At 48.7% G+C, this 17,360-nt stretch overlaps 1 protein-coding gene across 3 annotated transcripts; it reads left to right on the top strand.

Annotated features, from left to right (window-relative positions):
- The first annotated feature begins 1,396 nt into the window (after positions 1-1,396).
- SH3BP5L (SH3 binding domain protein 5 like) lies at positions 1,397-16,676 on the top strand. 3 transcript variants are annotated; one of them, XM_080992955.1, is made up of 8 exons: positions 1,397-1,466; positions 3,827-4,490; positions 7,039-7,164; positions 8,329-8,391; positions 9,783-9,911; positions 11,830-11,991; positions 13,922-14,095; positions 14,990-16,676. In XM_080992955.1, exons 2-8 carry the CDS (start codon positions 4,275-4,277, stop codon positions 15,389-15,391), a joined length of 1,272 nt encoding a protein of 423 aa, XP_080849081.1. In that variant the 5' UTR covers positions 1,397-1,466; positions 3,827-4,274; the 3' UTR covers positions 15,392-16,676. The 3 variants fall into 3 exon arrangements, with proteins under 3 accessions (XP_080849081.1, XP_080849082.1, XP_080849083.1); XM_080992956.1 differs by lacking the exon at positions 7,039-7,164; XM_080992957.1 differs by lacking the exons at positions 1,397-1,466; positions 3,827-4,490; positions 7,039-7,164 and adding an exon at positions 6,136-6,565.
- Positions 16,677-17,360: the final 684 nt, after the last annotated feature.

The following is a 17,360-nucleotide window of genomic DNA, read 5'->3' as shown; positions in this document are numbered from 1 at the left end:
ATTTTTTTGGGGGGGGGGGTTATAAATCAGGGGAGGATATGACAGGGTTCTAAAAATATGTGTGATGTCAAGGAAGTAGATGGGCTTCTCCCTTTGATAACTCAGGGTCATCCAATGGAACTGAATGGTATGAAATTCGGGGCCAATGGAAGCCTGTGCTTCTTCACAGGGCAGACAGCTGCACCGTGGAATTCACTGCAGTAAGATGGAGCAGTGGCTGCCAACTGGGACAGCTTTAAAAGAGCATTAGACAAATCCATGAAAGATAAAGCAATCAACGGGTACTAGGAATGGGGTCTAATTTCCAGGCTCCCAGGCAGCAGGCCTCTGAAGATCAGTTGCTGGGGAGTGACAAGAAGTGAGGGTTGTCATTTTCATGCCCTGCTTGTAGGTTTCTCATAGGCAGCTGGTTAGTCATTGTGAAGATCGGGAGGCTGAGAGCAGAGAGGCGTTTGTGGACTGAGGCAGCAGGCCTCATTTCATGTTCTCTTTATGTTTATATATAGAGAGAGAGCATGAAATGAGCCACACACTCTCCAACTGAGCTATCCAGCTGCTGCCCTCCTTACACACGGAAGACCATTACAGGTAGGTAGCCGTGTTGGTCTGCCATAGTCGAAATAAAATAAAACAATTCCTTCCAGTAGCACCTTAGAGACCAACTAAGTTTCTTGGTATGAGCTTTCGTGTGCATGCACACTTCTTGGCTACGACGGGTCGCCAGAGAAGGCATCCGTCTCTACCATTCGTGATAGTGTTTTTTCTTTTTTGGGGGGGGGGGGGTCACTTTGGTGCATTCTTCATGCTGAAAAGCGAGATAGCCAAACCAAACTAGACCAGCTTTGCTCGTGGTCCAGAGCACCGATCCCATGACGAACCTCAGCCGCCGATTGCCCGGAGCAGGCTCAACGTGCAGTTCAGTCCTAAGAGTGCTGCTCAGAGGCAAGCTTAACCGGCTCCGATAGCCTTAAAAAGAAAAACCCTCCAGCCTCGCAGCACGAAAATGCACCGCGCGATTGGGTTTCCTTGCAGGCGCTTCCCCGTCTCATCCAGCCGGCGCACGAAGCCGTCTTCCGGAGGCGGCCGGGCTGCGTGGAAAAAGCCCTTGCGCGCCCAGCTCAGCTTCCCGGGCCTCCCTTGTCCGTAACGCAACATGGCGCTTCCCAGTGGGTCTCTTCAAACCGTCCTTTGGAAGCCTAATATCCTGCCTTTCCCCCCAAAAAATCCCGTCCCGCGTCTGCCTGGAGCCCCCCTCCCCGCCCCAAAGACCCCACGGCGGGCGCTGAAATGCGCGCTGCGCAAAAACAGCCGCCCTGTTTGGAGACATGGAGAGCGCCATGCTGTACGGACACGAGGGCCGGGCGCAAGGGAAGGGTGGTTTCCCGGGGGTCGGAGAGGGGGGGAGGAGGAAGGATTTCCGTTTCCGCTTGGGCGGGGGTTGGAGGAGGTTGCAGCTGGAGCTGGAGGTAAATAGAGCGATTTTTTAAAAAATATATATTTTTGGGGGGGACCCGTGGTTCCGGATTCCTTGCGCGCGCTTCCTCGGGAGGGGAACCCGGAGGCCGACGCAAAAGAGGGAGGGGATCCCCGCTGGAGGCGGCGCGTAGAGGCCCAGCGGGGAGAGGAGGGCGATGGCAGCTCGAGCCCGGGTTCAAAGGGGGGGGGGGTGGTCTCTTGGGCCCTGGCAGCCTCCCTTTCCTCGCCTCCGCCGAGGGAGCGACCGACCGCCGGGTGGTAGGGGTACTGGCAAGGGGGGGGTGGTTCAGCCCCCGGAGAGGAAAAAGGCCCTTATTTAAGCGGAGAGTGGCGCAAAATTAATAATAATAATAATAATAATAATAATGGATAATTGAGATTTCACATAGGGTGCAGCTGAAGACGAAAGGCAACAACAGCAATTGACCGTTTCCATACGGTGCTGCCAGTGTTTATGATGTCTGGCAGACGATGGGGGGGGGAATAAGGACAGGTCCCTGCCCCGAGTAGGGTACAATCTACATATTGACCGGGGCTGGGGGAACTGGGAAAGGTGCAGGAGTGAGTGGATAAGGGAAGTACTACTACTACTACTACTACTACTACTACTACTATTTATACCCCGCCAATCTGGCTGGGTTTCCCCAGCCACTCTGGGTGGCTCACATCAAATATTCTTGGTTCAATTAGACATGTTTGGACTCTGCTTCTGCAGGGGAGAGGGCTGTTGAGGCATGCCCAATGCTTCATAGGATTTAAAAGGATTTGAAGATGGGCAGAGATGGTAGCAACAGAAAGGAAATTGAGGAGTGGTGATGAGGGTGACTGTCGTTTCTAGGCAGCTAGGGCAGTGGGATGTTTGTCCCGTCTCTTACTGCTTTATCTTCCATAATGATCAGAAGCCTTTCAAAAGTTACAGCAAAGCAGCTCTGAAGTTTATGCGGTTTTGATCTTGCAACTCAGAACGCACAAAGAGAGAAGCAGTTTAGGTCACAGGCAAATGATCTTGGTCCTGATAGCTCCAGCAGGCACTGTGTGTGTTCATAAATAAACAGCTGATCTGATACGAACAGTGTGCTGTTAGGAGCAGTAGATACAGGATTGAGCTGTGTGTCTCCAGTCACATGAACAATAGAGTTATTATGGCAACATGTGTTCCCAGAAGCCTAGAAATGAGTTCTTGGTATCTAGCAATCTGGAAAATGTGGATTATCTATCTTGGGCGCTGATATGTTTAGGGTGGGAGAGAATCAACACTGATCAGGAACAAATTGTTAAATATTTAAACATGATTAGAAATACTTTATGCATTGGGCTGCAAGCTCCCTGTGGCCTCTCCCACAACCTATTCCTATTCCTATTCCTATCTGTTGTTGTGTTAGATGCCTAGAAGAAAGCGATAAACATTTCTGGCAGAGCTTCAAACCTCTTATAGTTGTGGCAGGCGTGGTGATGTTCTTCATTGTGACATGTAACCATTGTGGCAAGAGATTATCTAGATACAGATCTGGTGGGCGGCTTCTGTTGTACGCTTGCGTCACTTTTTGTTGAAGCCAGAATAACATTTTCAGGTGCCAGAGGTACATAGGTCCGAATTAAATTCCTAGGGTCGTTGCAATTTGTGGCGCAACCGGAATAAGATTGCAAATATGTAAATGCACACAGAGTTTGCAGTTGGCCAAGTGGGATGTAGCTTTGCTGTTTGCTGCCTTTTATAATATGCATTGGGACACGGGTGGCGCTGTGGGTTAAACCACAGAGCCTAGGACTTGACAATCAGAAGGTCAGCAGTTCGAATCCCCGTGACGGGTTGAGCTCCCATTGCTCGGTCCCTGCTCCTGCCAATCTAGCAGTTTGAAAGCATGTCAAGTGCAAGTAGATAAATAGGTACCACTCCGGCGGGAAGGTAAACAGCACTTTCGTGCGCTGCTCTGGTTCGCCAGAAGCGACTTAGTCATGCTGGCCACATGACCCGGAAGCTGTACGCCAGCTCCCTCGGCCAATAAAGCGAGATGAGCGCCGCAACCCCAGAGTCGGCCACGACTGGACCTAATGGTCAGGGGTCCCTTTACCTTTACAGTGGTACCTCAGGTTAAGTACTTAATTTGTTCCGGAGGTCCATTCTTAACCTGAAAATGTTCTTAACCTGAAGCACCATTTTAGCTAATGGGGCCTTCTGCTGCCCCCACGGCGCCGGAGCACGATTTCTGTTCTCATCCTGAAGCAAAGTTCTTAACCTGAGGTACTATTTCTGGGTTAGCGGAGTCTGTAACCTGAAGCGTATGTAACCCAAGGTTACCTTTTTACAATATGCATAGTTAACCAGTCTCCTTTTTCATTCCCCCCCCAGCCCAGCCTGTTCTTGACTGCTTCGGTTCTTTCGCCTTTGCTGCTGGATGTGGCCTTGGAGGAGGTGTCTTAAGGGTGTGCTGTAGATGAGGGGGTGGAGGATATGCCTGGTGGGGAATTTTCTCCACCCCCTCCGTGAGTGAGCAACTGTTGCTATGTGCCTCTCTCAGCACCTCCAGGACTAAAGCCCTTTTAAGCTCCTCAAAGAATCGCCTGGCATCCTTCCTTCCGTTCCGGGCAGCGCGTGGTCCCTGGAGGGTGCCCCATCGCTCTCCAGACCAGCGCTGTAAATTTCTGCCTGCTTCCCTTGCCAAATGCATCTTTGCAAACCCAGAAGCCCTGTGCCAATGCTCTCTGGATGGGCCTGGCGTTAGAATGGTGCCTGCATTTCTGTGACGAGGCCAAACCGCCCGGGTGAGGAGGCTGCAGAGGGGCGTCGGAGGCTGGGCATGGAGGACTCTGACCAGAGGTTGGTGCTGGGTATGAACATGGGTGATGGGCGGGAAACACCTCCCGGGGAGCTGAGGACGCCCACCGAAGAGGGAGAGGAGCAGAGGACACCCGTGCCTGAAGCCATCTGTGACGGTGGCAGTGGTGATGCCAAAACTTCCCAGAGGAAAGAAGAGGAGCAGGAGGAAGAGGAGGAGCTTGACCCCCGCATCCAGGTAAGAAAAATAGCTGCATTGTTGTTATTATTATTATTATTATTATTTTATTTTATTTGTACTCTGCTCATCTGGCTGGGTTTCCCCAGCCACTCTGGGCGGCTTCCAGTATACACAGAAACACAATAAAACATCAAACATTAAAAGCTTCCCAACACAGGGCTGACTTCCAATGTCTTCTAAAAGTCAGATAGTTGTTTATTTCCTTGACGTCTGATGGGAGGGTGTTCCACAGGGTTGGCGCCACTACCGAGAAGGCCCTCCATCTGGTTCCCTGTAACCTCGCAATGAGGGAACTGCCGGAAGGCCCTTGGAGCTGAGCGATGGGGGTGGAGACGCTCCTTCAGGTATACAGAGCCGGGGCCATTTAGGGCTTTAAAAGTCAGCACCAGCACTTTGAATTGTGCTTGGAAACCAGTACGATACTTCTTCCTGTATTCACTTGCCTGATGGCAGGCCTGGGAGGGGTTGCCATTCAGTTCTTCAGGGATTGCTCCATGTAAGCTTGTAATCTGGTTTGCTCTAAGGCTGTATTGAAAGTGTGGACAGAAACCAGTTGAACTACTGTGACTTGCCTCTTGGCCCTGCTGCCAGCGAGCCACTTAGCATTTCCAATCAAGCAGGAACAGAATGGCCCAATAGTGTGTTTATTTTTTTCCTTTGCCTCAGGGCTAGTTGCCAGCATTTTTATTTTAGTAAATGCAAAAATTCCTTTGAGCAAAAGTAAGCAGCAGTCAGTTTGGCTCTTGGCAGCAACCCAGCGCAGCAACCCTGTGGAAGCTAAGTGGGTCCATTTACAGTCATGGGATGAACGGGGGACCATTAGCATTATTTATTGGTTTTCATACCCCGCCCTTCTTCCCCAAGGAGCCCAAGGCGGCAAGCGAATACACCATTTAAGAGGAAAAACAAGGCGGGAACGTTCCGAAACAGTTAAAACCATTTCAGATAAAAACATTCTGAAAGCAATTACAGATGAAAATGCTTGTCTATCCAGTGATCATGGGGTTGCCAGGAACAGTATGCTTCAGGCACCAGGAAGCTCCCTGCCCTTTTCCAAGTGGTACATTTCCCCCAGGAAAAACACCTTATCCATCTATTTCTGGGGGAGAGTACGGGAGCTTATTGCTATTTACAGGGCTGGCATTAAGAACCATCAGCAATTGCAACCCCTGGGTTGGTGTGACAACCGCTGCCATCTCATCCTCCCCCAGCCCTTCCTGCCGTTTGGCACTACTGCAGAGAGGAAAGTAAATTGGGTGGGTGGGTAAGGTAAAGGTAAAGGGACCCCTGATCATTAAGTCCAGTCGTGGCCGACTCTGGGGTTGCAGTGCTCATCTCACTTTATTAGCCGAGGGAGCCGGCGTACAGCTTCCGGGTCATGTGGCCAGCATGACTAAGCCACTTCTGGCGAACCAGAGCAGCGCACGGAAACGCCGTTCACCTTCCCGCCGGAGTGGTACCTATTTATCTACTTGCACTTTGACGTGCTTTCAAACTGCTAGGTGGGCAGGAGCAGGGACTGAGCAACGGGAGCTCACCCTGTCGTGGGGATTTGAACCACCGACCTTCTGATCGGCAAGTCCTGGGCTCTGTCGTTTAACCCACAGCGCCACCAGCGTCCCAGGGTGGGTGGGTACCACGCTTCAAATCTGCAGCCCAGTGGAAGGTAGGGACTGCATTCTGGATTTGTGTAGGGTTTTACTCCTTAGCCTTTTCTTCTGCCAGCGATAACCCAAAAGGCAGCGGAGTTTAGGACAAGAGTTTTCCTTCTCCCAGGTTGATGAGCCGCATCTACCCCTCACTTCCCTTTATAGCATGTGCAGAATGGCGCCTCGTATGTCTCCTTCCAGCAGCCAGGGAGGTGCCAAATGTATTGTCCTGCTTTCTGGATCACATCAGTGAGGCCGAGAGCGGGGTCTTGTCCTCTGGGCAGCTCAGGACCTCCAGACACACTGCTCAGGCCTGCGCCCCAGGGAGGTCGCTTTGGTGCTGCTAAGTCAGCGGTTTGGCTTCACCCCCAGTGGCACACTCCATTGTCTCTTGAGACTTCCTGGCATTTTGGGCGTCCCAAGGTGAGGAGGATGTTTTCTTTTTCTTTTCTTTTTTTGATAATAATTTTATTCCTTTTCAATTACCGTAATCCAATAATAGCCTCATTATAACAATCCCAAATTAATAATACCAATCACTGAGATACCAAATTATACAATTTAGATGGCCCCACTCCGCATGCTAGAATTGATGGTTTGATGATTTACTTTACTTCTGCGTTCGTAAATTTCAATTACGCTCCAGTCGAAATAACAGTCCCTTGTATTGCAACTGCAGTTTTAACAACTTCCATTCAACATTAAACGGTTTATGCAACATTAAATGATTTATATGCCTACAGGCGAAGCATTCAGACTCTCTCCTTGTTCTTCCTGTGTGTGGCAATTATTCTGTCCCTAATGTTTCTTCCTGTCCTTGTAATATATTATGTCTATCCGTTGCTGCTGTTCTCCATCATGCCTTGGGCTGACCTAGTATCCCATTGTTGTTTCAGAAGTTCGCCATTGCTCCGTCCCTGCTTCATTGTTTTGCAACTTTAGCAGCAGGAGGATGTTTTCTAGCCCTGCTACCTGAGATTCTTGAAGTCAAGGATGGGGGACCTTTTGTGGGCCCACCAAAGGTTGCTGGACTACAACTCCCATCAATTCTGACCATTGACCATGCTGGCTGGGGTTGATGGGACTGTCAAGATGGCGGAGATTTCAAGACTGAACCCGAGTCCCTCTGTGTGCCTTCTGCCTCTACATTCAGGAATAGGAATCGGAGGCCTGGCTGTTTTTCTTTCCTGCCTCTCTTTCCATCTATTCATTCTCTGTTGCCTTAGATCCCCAGTTTATATATACATATGCTCTATCTGTTAAGCAGAATATGTCCAGCAAGCAGCTGCTTATAATTTTCTATCACTTATTGTGAGGAATGCAGGTTTCGTCCTAGTAACAATTTGCATGTGTTTACAGGTAGTGCCAGGTACATATGGTGACACTTTTCAAGAGTTACAAAGTTAAACTGCGGGATTTGCTCTCGCAAGTGGCAGCGACGGCCACCAACTTGGATGGCTTTTAAAAAGTAGGAGGAGGATTCATTGATTATATTGTTTTTCCCACCAAAGTGTCTCAGAGCATCTTACATAATAAAAATAGCAATCACACACACAAAAGGATTAAAGCCAAATATAAAAACAGAAATGAAACTGGGCCATGATGATGATGACAATTAATAAAAAATTTAAAAAAGTGCTCATCTAAGAAAATATAGAAATCAACACATTCTTTCCCATTCCACTTAAGAGCATGAGCACAAAAAGAGACAAGGCTATCAATGGCTACTCGCCACAATGGCCACACTTTAACTTCAGTGTTGGAGGCAGTAAACTGAGTATAATCATAATAACAGTACCTGTTTATCTACTTGCACTGGCGTGCTTTCGAACTGCTAGATTGGCAGGAGCTGGGATAGAGCAACAGGAGCTCACCCTGTCACGGGGATTTGAACCGCTGACCTCCTGATTGTCAAGTCCTAGGCTCAGTGGTTTAGACCATAGCGCCACCCGCGTCCCTATTGCAAGAGGGGAGTCTGTGTCTGTAGCAGTCATGTCTTGCTTTTGGGCGTCCCATTGGTTACTGGACTAGGATGAGCCAGTGGCTGGATCCAGCCACTTCTCTTGGGTTCTTATAAGCCTGCTAGGAAAGGGTTCAGGGAATGAAGGGGCGGAAGTTGTACAAATGTGTCCTTCTGCACTATGCCGGTGCCTGTCTCTTGAGTCTGCCTCTCTCTCTGACCACAGGAGGAGCTGGAACACCTCAATCAGGCCAACGAAGAGATCAATCGAGTAGAGCTGCAGCTGGATGTGAGTAACGCAGCAGCTTCAAAGCAATTTCAGCATCCCTTCCGCTTCTGAACACTTCCTGCCTTCTGTCCCCTCCACGGAGGCTGCGTTATCCCTTGGCAAGTCAGCAGGCAGATGTCCCCAGTTTCACTCACCGCCTGCACCATGGCGCGTTTGGTGGAGTGAACTGGAGAGGGAAATTGTCCCTGCAGTTACTTAAATGTATAGGTATTGCACTGAAAATTGCCTTTTCGTGTGGGGTAATTTGTTCCCTCTACTAACGTGACGGTGAAAGATACTTGCGGTAAAACAAAATAAAAGGAAAATATCAGCTAATAGGTACGACTCAGTTTAAGCTCTGTTTTCTGGCTTCTGTTTGGAGTCGTCTGCAGCTCATCCTTCCCCATGTAGACCTGCCTCGTACTTTGAGGACCACGGATGTAATAAGGTTACCGTGGTTGTATCCAGTGGCAATCAGCATGACCAAATTAGGTCCATTCATTTCAATGGGTCTGTTCTGAATATAAGTTACAGCCCCGTGTCTCAAGGCTGGTTGGTGGTTAGAGACTCCTGTTGTAGAGAAAAGAGTCTGGCCTCAACCAGAGCCAGGGCTTTTTCAGCTGTGGCTCCAATCTGGTGGAATGCTCTGTCACAAGAGACTAGGGCCTTGCAGGACTTGACATCTTTCCACAGGGCCTGCAAGACAGAGCTGTTCCACCAGGCCTTTGGTCAAGGCACAGTCTGACCCCCTCCTTTGGTAATCCTCACAGAACTCTAGCCCAGTGGTTGCCATCAATTTGATTTGAACTGATTTTATAATGAATTGATTTTAGAATGCTGTATTATTTTACTGTTGTTAGCTGCTCTGAGCCCGGCTTCTGCTGGGGAGGGTGGGATATAAATAAAATATTATTATTATTATTAGTTGTGGTTGTCATAGGAGGGGCCTTGGGGGCCCAATCCGCTGCTCAGTGCAGGATCTCCAGAGTTTAGCTGCAGTATCTCTGACAGGCAGCTGTCCAGCCTGCAGTTCAATGCCTTCAGGGAAGGAGAGCTCACCACAACCAGTAGCAGTCTGTTCCACAGCCAAACACCTCCTAGCATTAGGAAGCCTCCTCCTGATATTTAGTCGAAATGTGATGGGGTCGTGTTTACTACCTGTTTGCAATCTGCAGCTTCGTGCACCAGCAGTGCACCTCCATCAGGGCCCCACGGATATGGGTGTGCGAAGTAACCATGCGTTCCAGACACCCTGTGTGATCCGCCCTTGTGCATATATGATTCACGCAGCACTTGAGCTCTGTGGGGCCAGCCACGACACTGCAGCAACCCGTAAAATCCATCTTAGTCATGCATTTAATGCAGGCCGATTCCTTCAACACTGACATACTTTGCGCCATTGGTTTCAACAGGAAGCCCGTACCACATATCGGAGGATCTTGTCGGAGTCTGCCAGGAAGCTGAATGCTCAGGGCTCCCAGCTGGGGAACTGTATTGAGAAAGCACGCCCCTACTACGAGGCCAGGCGCTTGGCCAAGGAGGTATCTGTTAACATTTCCCTCTGTTTCACCCCTGAAGTTGCCATTATTCCTCGGCTGTTGTAGAGCAAGAAATCTTTAAAGGATGCGATTTGGGGGTTCCGGAATTCTCTAAGCTTTATTTTGTGTCATAAATAGCCACAAGTCATTGTCAAAAGTGGAAAGAAGCTGCCCCTATGAAAAGTCTCAGTAAACATTCCCTTAAAAGTCCACAATGTGTCAAAAATAGTTTGCTTTTCCTTTGGAATTCCTGTTTTGCACATTGAATGCCACTCTGCGCATGCTCATATTTCATTGGGTGCCAGGATTGGACACCCAGCCTCCCACCCAAAGCTGCTTCTTGTGAGCAAGCACAGTGATGGCCGATTTAGGTGCCTTTTCCTCATTTGTTTTGAGCGTGGAGGCCTGCACCATATTGTGGGCCCTTTCTGATCTTATAGATGGCAGCCATTTTGCGTTGCCGCTCTCCCACAGTAGCCATTTTGTGACTGGTGCCCACGGCACTTTCTCAAAATTCTGCCTGGTTCCTATTGGCTGCTGACCCCTGTTCTGCTGCATCCCCCGTACCTAAGATTGGGGGCTAAAAGGAATTGTCCCAGGACAACTGATTTTATAAGCAGGATTTAAGCTGTTTTATGAATTATTTTGCGTGGGGGAGGAATGGATTGAAAGGCTCTTGGCAGGACCTTGGGTTTTTGAGCTGCTTCTGGCAGAAGCCCATCCTTTACCTGTGAGGAATAATGTAAACACAATGCTATCAGCAACACGTAATCCTGTTCCCAGTTTTAAACAGCTGGGCATATCCTGTCCAGAGTGGCTTACAGCGGTGTGGAGGAGCAAAACCCACAATTAGCAGTTTCAGATAACATGAATGTCAATGGATGACGTGGCAATGATTATGTGGGTGTCTGTCAACATGAATAACTGTATACAAAACAAAACAAAATAGCCGACTTGCACTTAATTAAAACCCTACCCTTTCAGCAGTGCTAGAAACTCAGATATATAATCTAATTGCCAAATGGCACTTTAAACCTAGGTTACGGTTGCCACATTGGGATGGAGTCCCCGCCCCCCCCCCCCCCGAATGGGGTATTATTATTAATTTTCGTTTCTATACCGCTTTATATTTTAAAGAACAAATCTCAAAATCTCAAATCTCCTGGTACCTAGCTAATTTCTAACACTGCCTGTCAGCAAAGAGGTATTCTGTTGCAGGCTCTTTTCTGATACGCTAGTTTTATATATAAAGAGAGCTACTTTATTTAAACTAAGGGAGCAGTTGAACGTGCCACCTCCGTGTCTGAAGTGGTACAGTGGTACCTTGGGTTACATACGCTTCAGGTTACAGACTCCGCTAACCCAGAAATATTACCTGGGGTTAAGAACTTTGCTTCAGGATGAGAACAGAAATTGTGCTCCAGCGGCGCGGCGGCAGTGGGAGGCCCCATTAGCTAAAGTGGTGCTTCAGGTTAAGAACAGTTTCAGGTTAAGAACGGACCTCCGGAACGAATTAAGTACTTAACCCGAGGTACCACTGTACATCCCAGCAAGAGCTGCACTGTGCAATTCTCCCTGCGTGTTTCAAGTCTCCACCTTTCCCTCCTCTGTGATTATACCTCTAGGTCAAGGATGGCCAATGTGGTGCCCTCGGGATGTTGTTGGGCTCCAGCTCCCATCATGCCTGACTGCTAGCCATGCTGGCCTGGGGCTGATGGGAGTTGGAATCCAACAGCACCCAGAGGTGGCCTCACATTGGCTACCCCTGCTCTAGCTAGTGTGTGTGAGAGAGACTTGGGGTGAGGGAGTGCTTAAAACAAGGGGAGAAGAGTGTGTGTGTGTTCTGGGGGGAAACAAAAGCTTGGGGGATTTTTAATGGATTTTTTGTTTGCGTTGCGTTTCTCTCCTCCACTCACTACAGGCACAGCAAGAGACCCAGAAGGCTGCCCTGCGGTACGAGCGAGCCGTCAGCATGCACAACGCGGCCCGGGAGATGGTTTTCGTGGCTGAGCAGGGGGTCATGGCTGACAAAAACAGGCTGGACCCCACCTGGCAGGAGATGCTCAACCACGCTACGTGCAAGGTGAGGGGGAAGGCCTGCAGGAATCAGGAGCCTGCAACCCTGCGGATGTCGTCAGACTCTTGTCTCCCATCAGCCCCCAGCCAGCACAAGTCAACGCTCAGGAATGGTGGCCGCTGTAGTCTGGCCAGATTCAGGGGTGATGGTGTCCCACCAATACTGAAAGGACTGCAAGTCCCCCAATGGGGTAGTGGTCTGGAGTCACAGGAGGTTGAAGGCCTGTTGCTATTTCTGGAGCAGGGTCCGTCCCTGTCTCCAGCTTCTTAGAGCCACCCAGTCAGCATGGAAGGGGAGCTTTTTAGTCTTTGGATGCCCCAAAGCTAGGATTTGGGGACGCTGGAAGTGCAAGGTGCTTCAGCTTCAAGACAGTGGTCTGCAAGTTCTGTGATGTTCAGTGGAACTTCATGGAAAACGCAGCTCAAAGTGCTCTTAAGGAAGATACGGAGCACTCCAAATTATGTGCCTGTTTACGTGCACAGAAAACAGCAGATCTAGCTGAAAGGCAACATGTGGAGATCTGCACCGATCGTTGCAGGGCACTTCTCATTGTTACTGTATAATTATCAGATTATTGTCTAATATTAGAAGGCGGCTTGGCTGTGAATATCATAAAAAGACCCTGCACTCCTGAATTTGCCACTATGCCGCTGGATACAGATCATACCATCCAACACACTGTAATAATAATACAGTGGTACCTTGGGTTACATACGCTCCAGGTTGCAGACGCTTCAGGTTACAGACTCCACTAACCCAGAAATAGTACCTCGGATTAAGAACTTTGCTTCAGGATGAGAACAGAAATTGTGCTCCGGTGGCGCAGCAGCAGTGTGAGGCCCCATTAGCTAAAGTGGTGCTTCAGGTTAAGAACAGTTTCAGGTTAAGAACAGATCTCCAGAACGAATTAAGTTCTTAACCCGAGGTACCACTGTAATAATAATAATAATAATATCAACAACAATAATAATAATTTCTTATACCTTGCCCATCTGACTGGGTTGCCTCAGCCATTCTGGATAGCTTCCAACAAAAAGACAATTCTTGATTAAACATTAAAAACTTCCCTAAACAGGGTTGCCTTCAGATGTCTTCTAAAAGTCAGATAGTTGTTTATTTCCTTGATATCTGACGGGAGGGTGTTCCACAGGGCGGGCGCCACTACCGAGAAGGCCCTGTGCCTGGTTCCCTGTAGCTTCACTTCTTGCAGTGAGGGAACCACCAAAAGGCCCTTGGAGCTCGACCTCGGTGTTCAGGCTGAGCGATGGGGGTGGAGACGCACCTTCAGGTACACACAGGGCTGAAGTTAGTAAGGTTGGGAGAGTCCACACACCACTCGCATCTTTGCCAACTGGAGGAAGAGGGAAAGAGGAATGGCAGATGAAGATCATGGACTTTTCGGAGCTAACCAACCTGACCGGAAGAGTCCGTGACCAGAAGGAGGAGGAGCACCAGGAAGAATGGAAGAACTTCAAAGATTATTTACTTAAATATGCTAAGATAAATTAATTAGAAATACTTGCAAAAAAAAGTAGATAGGCTAAGGATTTAAATATGTGAAGTTATAGAATATTATGTTTAAAGCAAAGATGAAAAGAAACAAAGATGTTAAGAGGATTAAGTAAATTTTATGAGATGTTGTTTTGGAAATCCGTTACAATGATATATAATGAAATTCAGTCAAGGGAATTTGAGGAAGTCTCTTAACAATCTTATTAAGATTGGGTTAAGTACAGTTATGATGTATGCTTGTGCGTTAGTTTAAAATTTTGGAAAATTAATAAAAAAAATTGGGGGGAAAATAGAGGAAGAGGGAAAGAACTGGTTGCTGGGGAAGACAAAGTGATGGCAGAGTGGGTGGGAGGTTGCTCCCAGTGTGAGCTTTCAAGGCCTGGAGAGCATCCTCTCTCTGACTTGCCCCTTTCCCTCCCTTCAGGTGAACGAGGCCGAAGAGGAGCGCCTGCGAAGCGAACGGGAGCACCAGCGCGTCACCCAGCTCTGCCAGCAGGCCGAGGCCAAGGTGCAGTCGCTGCAGAAATCCTTGAAGCGGGTCATTGTGAAGAGCAAGCCCTACTTTGAGCTGAAGGCCCAGTTCAACCAAATCCTTGAGGTGAGACCTTCCTCTGGGTCCTAGGACTCGCCCCACCCAGGCAGCCTTTGTGCCCTTAACAAACGACAGCTCCCAGAATCCTTTGGTGGGGGAATCTGCGACTGTTTAAAGTGGGTGCCTGAGGGTTTAAATGCCTGATTTGTTGAAAATGTTGTCTATAAGAATAAAAGAAAATTATTATAAATTAGTTTGGAGATGGTATTTAACACCAGTCAGATTAAATCAAACAAGCAAGGAATATTTGGTGTTATGTTGGAGGGGATGCCAGGAAACAGGGAATTATGTTCACATGTGGCGGGGGTGTAAATATGTACATTTTTTATTTTTTATTGGCAAATGTGTTTAAGGAGATAACAGAAATAAATCACCGGGTTAAAGCTGATCGAAAGTCCAGAGATAGCAATATTATCAATTTACAATGGAGTGGAAGGTTCGCAGGCTATGAAGGACTTGCTCACAAATTTATTGACAGCTGCACAAATTATTCTACATGGAAGTGGAAGGAGCAAGCAGAATATAAAATAGAAGAATGGTATAAAGAGGCGTGGGATATAACTATTAATGATAAATTAACCCATGCCATTAAGGCAGGACGTGGAACATGCAGGACAAATGAGTGTGAGAAGACATGGAAGCTGTTTGTAGAAAGTGTACTGTTAAAACGGAAAGGGGTCAAACCATCGCACGAGGTGTTGAAATTTTGGGAGGTTGGATAGTTACAATGGAATGGTCTTGGGGGTGAGGTACACATTTTTATTCTTATTTATTTACTTTGTCAAAGTAAAATTAAAAAAATAAACCAAAAATAAATGGAAAGCATTTCCAGGGAAAATAAAAGCCTGGTTGGTGTGCATGTTGGCCTAATGCTTCGCCTGTTCCTTTTTTGCCGTACAGGAGCACAAGGCCCGGGTGACGTCCCTGGAGCAGCAGGTGGGCCAGGCCAAGATGCGCTACTCTGTGGCCTTGCGGAACCTGGAGCAGATCAGCGAACAGATCCATGCCCGGAGGCTCCAGCGCCTGGTGGGCCGGAGGGCTTCCCCGGTGGGTGCCGAGGCCAGCCCGGCGCTGCTCTACGGGGCGGCGGCGCTGCCTCCTGAGCCAGCCGCCTCCGCCGACACGCTCTCGGTGCTCAGCTTCCAGACCATTGCCTCCGACCTGCAGAAATTCGACTCGGTGGAGCACCTGCTGGGGCTGTCCGACGCCGCCAGCCTCAACAGCGACGAGCTGGAGGAGCGGGAGCAGCGCCGCGAAGCCCAGCCCCACCCCTTCAAGCACCACCGCAGCATCAGCCTCTGACATGCCCCCGTAACCCCCGCTCTCTGCTGCAGTCCCTTTCGCCCCCGACCTCCTGGGGAAATGGGGAGAAGGAGGGGTCGGGCACGAAAGGAATGATCACGCAGAGAAAGGCAGGTCTTGGGAGCGCATTGGTTATGCTGGGTGCGTCTGCTGAAGTGCGGCCGTGGGGCTGAATTTCCCCCACAATTTGCAGCCTTTGGCGCAACCCAGACGCCCTGCCATCCTCTGCAAACCCAGGCCCCAGTTGCTTGGAAACTTTGAGCATTTTGCTGGCCCCCATTCATCGAGCCACCATTTCCTCCGCCCCTTATTTCCCTCTCTCCCCTCCCCACCAGCATGCACCTGTTTCCTGGGAGCACTGTATGCTGGGGACAATTCTGCGCCCCTGCACATTTCACCTTAGGTTTGTTGGCTTATTAGCGACGCCATCATCTTTCTCCAGGTGGGCTGGAGTGCTTGAAACGGAGGGAAGAAAAGCAGGGAAGGATGCAGGAAGGAAACAACGCTGCTGCTTTGTTCTCGCTCTTTTTACATGATTTGTATTGGGTGGCTGAGTAGGTGTTGAGAAGATGACTTTTTAAAAACCTCTGTCTGCATTTTAGAGAACCTCCCCAGTCTGCTTTCATTGGATTGCCACCACAGACTGCGATATAGAAAAATATCCTTTTTTAAAAAAGAAACGGAACTCTTGCGCTCCCTATGGGGCTTTTTTTGACATACACTACAGTAAAATGAGGCATGCCATTCATTTATCTCGCCCCAGCAACAGATATATAAGGGCAGGCACCAGTCTCTTTATAGCTTCTCCAGCGTGTAGACATGTGATGTGCTCTAGGTGCAGAAGCTGGGGAGAGACTGGCAGCCTGAGGGTGCCTTTCAGCGCTACCACATGAGAAGACAGACGGCGGGAGGCTCCCTCCACTGAGACATCTACCTATCTAACCCACTTGGTACATCCCTGTTTGCCCCAGTCAAAAGATGGGAGGCACTTTAGCTCCATGGCGATGACATTTGCACTAATTTAAGTAGCAAAAGGTGGGTCTGGAAAGCCTTTCTCTCTTCTCCCTCCTCAGTGGTCTCCACAGGCCCCCGTGTCTCTGTTTTCTGGGGATGGGGGCGGTTTTGGCCTCTCAGAACAAATTTGCTAGACCTTGGCTGTGATGAGAACCAGTTGCTGGTTTGAGGCAGCCTGATAGCGACTCTGTGTGTGCGCGCGTGGGTGTTTGTATGACCGGCTTCTGATGTGTATTTTATTTAAAGTAAAGTTTATGCCCTATCAAAAGAACCTTTCCTCTCTTTCTTTCTTTCTGTTTGGTGTTTTGTTTTTTGCCAAGTACACACAGATCCCATATTCAGTCGCTCATTATGCACAAATTCACTTATCCAAACTTGAATTAACACCCAAACCTCGCTATACACACCATAGATTCAGAAATCTATGTATGTAGTACTGTAAACAAATAAGCAACCTTAAACGAGTCTCATTTTTGTGTGTGCAGTCGTTTTGCCAGAAACCATGAGGTGGGAAGGGGAGGTAAGGGGATAGATCAGACAAATGAGAGCATTTCCCCCTTGTTTGCCTTTTGTAAAGTTTCAGAGGGTTTTCCTGGTTCCCACCCCCCTCACACTGGGGTTGAAATTCTATGGTCGGGAACGCATTAAAAATTTCCTCATAGGAATAAATGGAAATCATTGACTCATTATGCAAACACTCACCTAACAACTGATTTCCTGAGAAATCGTTTGCACTGCCTACCCACCAAGTCAAGGTGCCCAAAGCCAGGCAAATTGTTTTGGCACTTGGTGCAGAAAATCCTTCAAACGCCTCTCCCTGGTCCCCCGGCAGTAAAAATATATTCATATATTGTCGTATACTTAAGAGTTTGCTGACACAAATCCTGCAACCCGATTCTTGTGAAGCACCTTTGTTGAGCTTTCTTTAAATAGCTGTGTTTCTGTGCTTGCTCAT

Source organism: Podarcis pityusensis (assembly GCF_964106645.2).
Source record: "Podarcis pityusensis genome assembly, chromosome: 2".
NCBI classification, from domain to species: domain Eukaryota; kingdom Metazoa; phylum Chordata; class Lepidosauria; order Squamata; family Lacertidae; genus Podarcis; species Podarcis pityusensis.
This window is presented reverse-complemented; position numbering and strand designations above follow the sequence as displayed.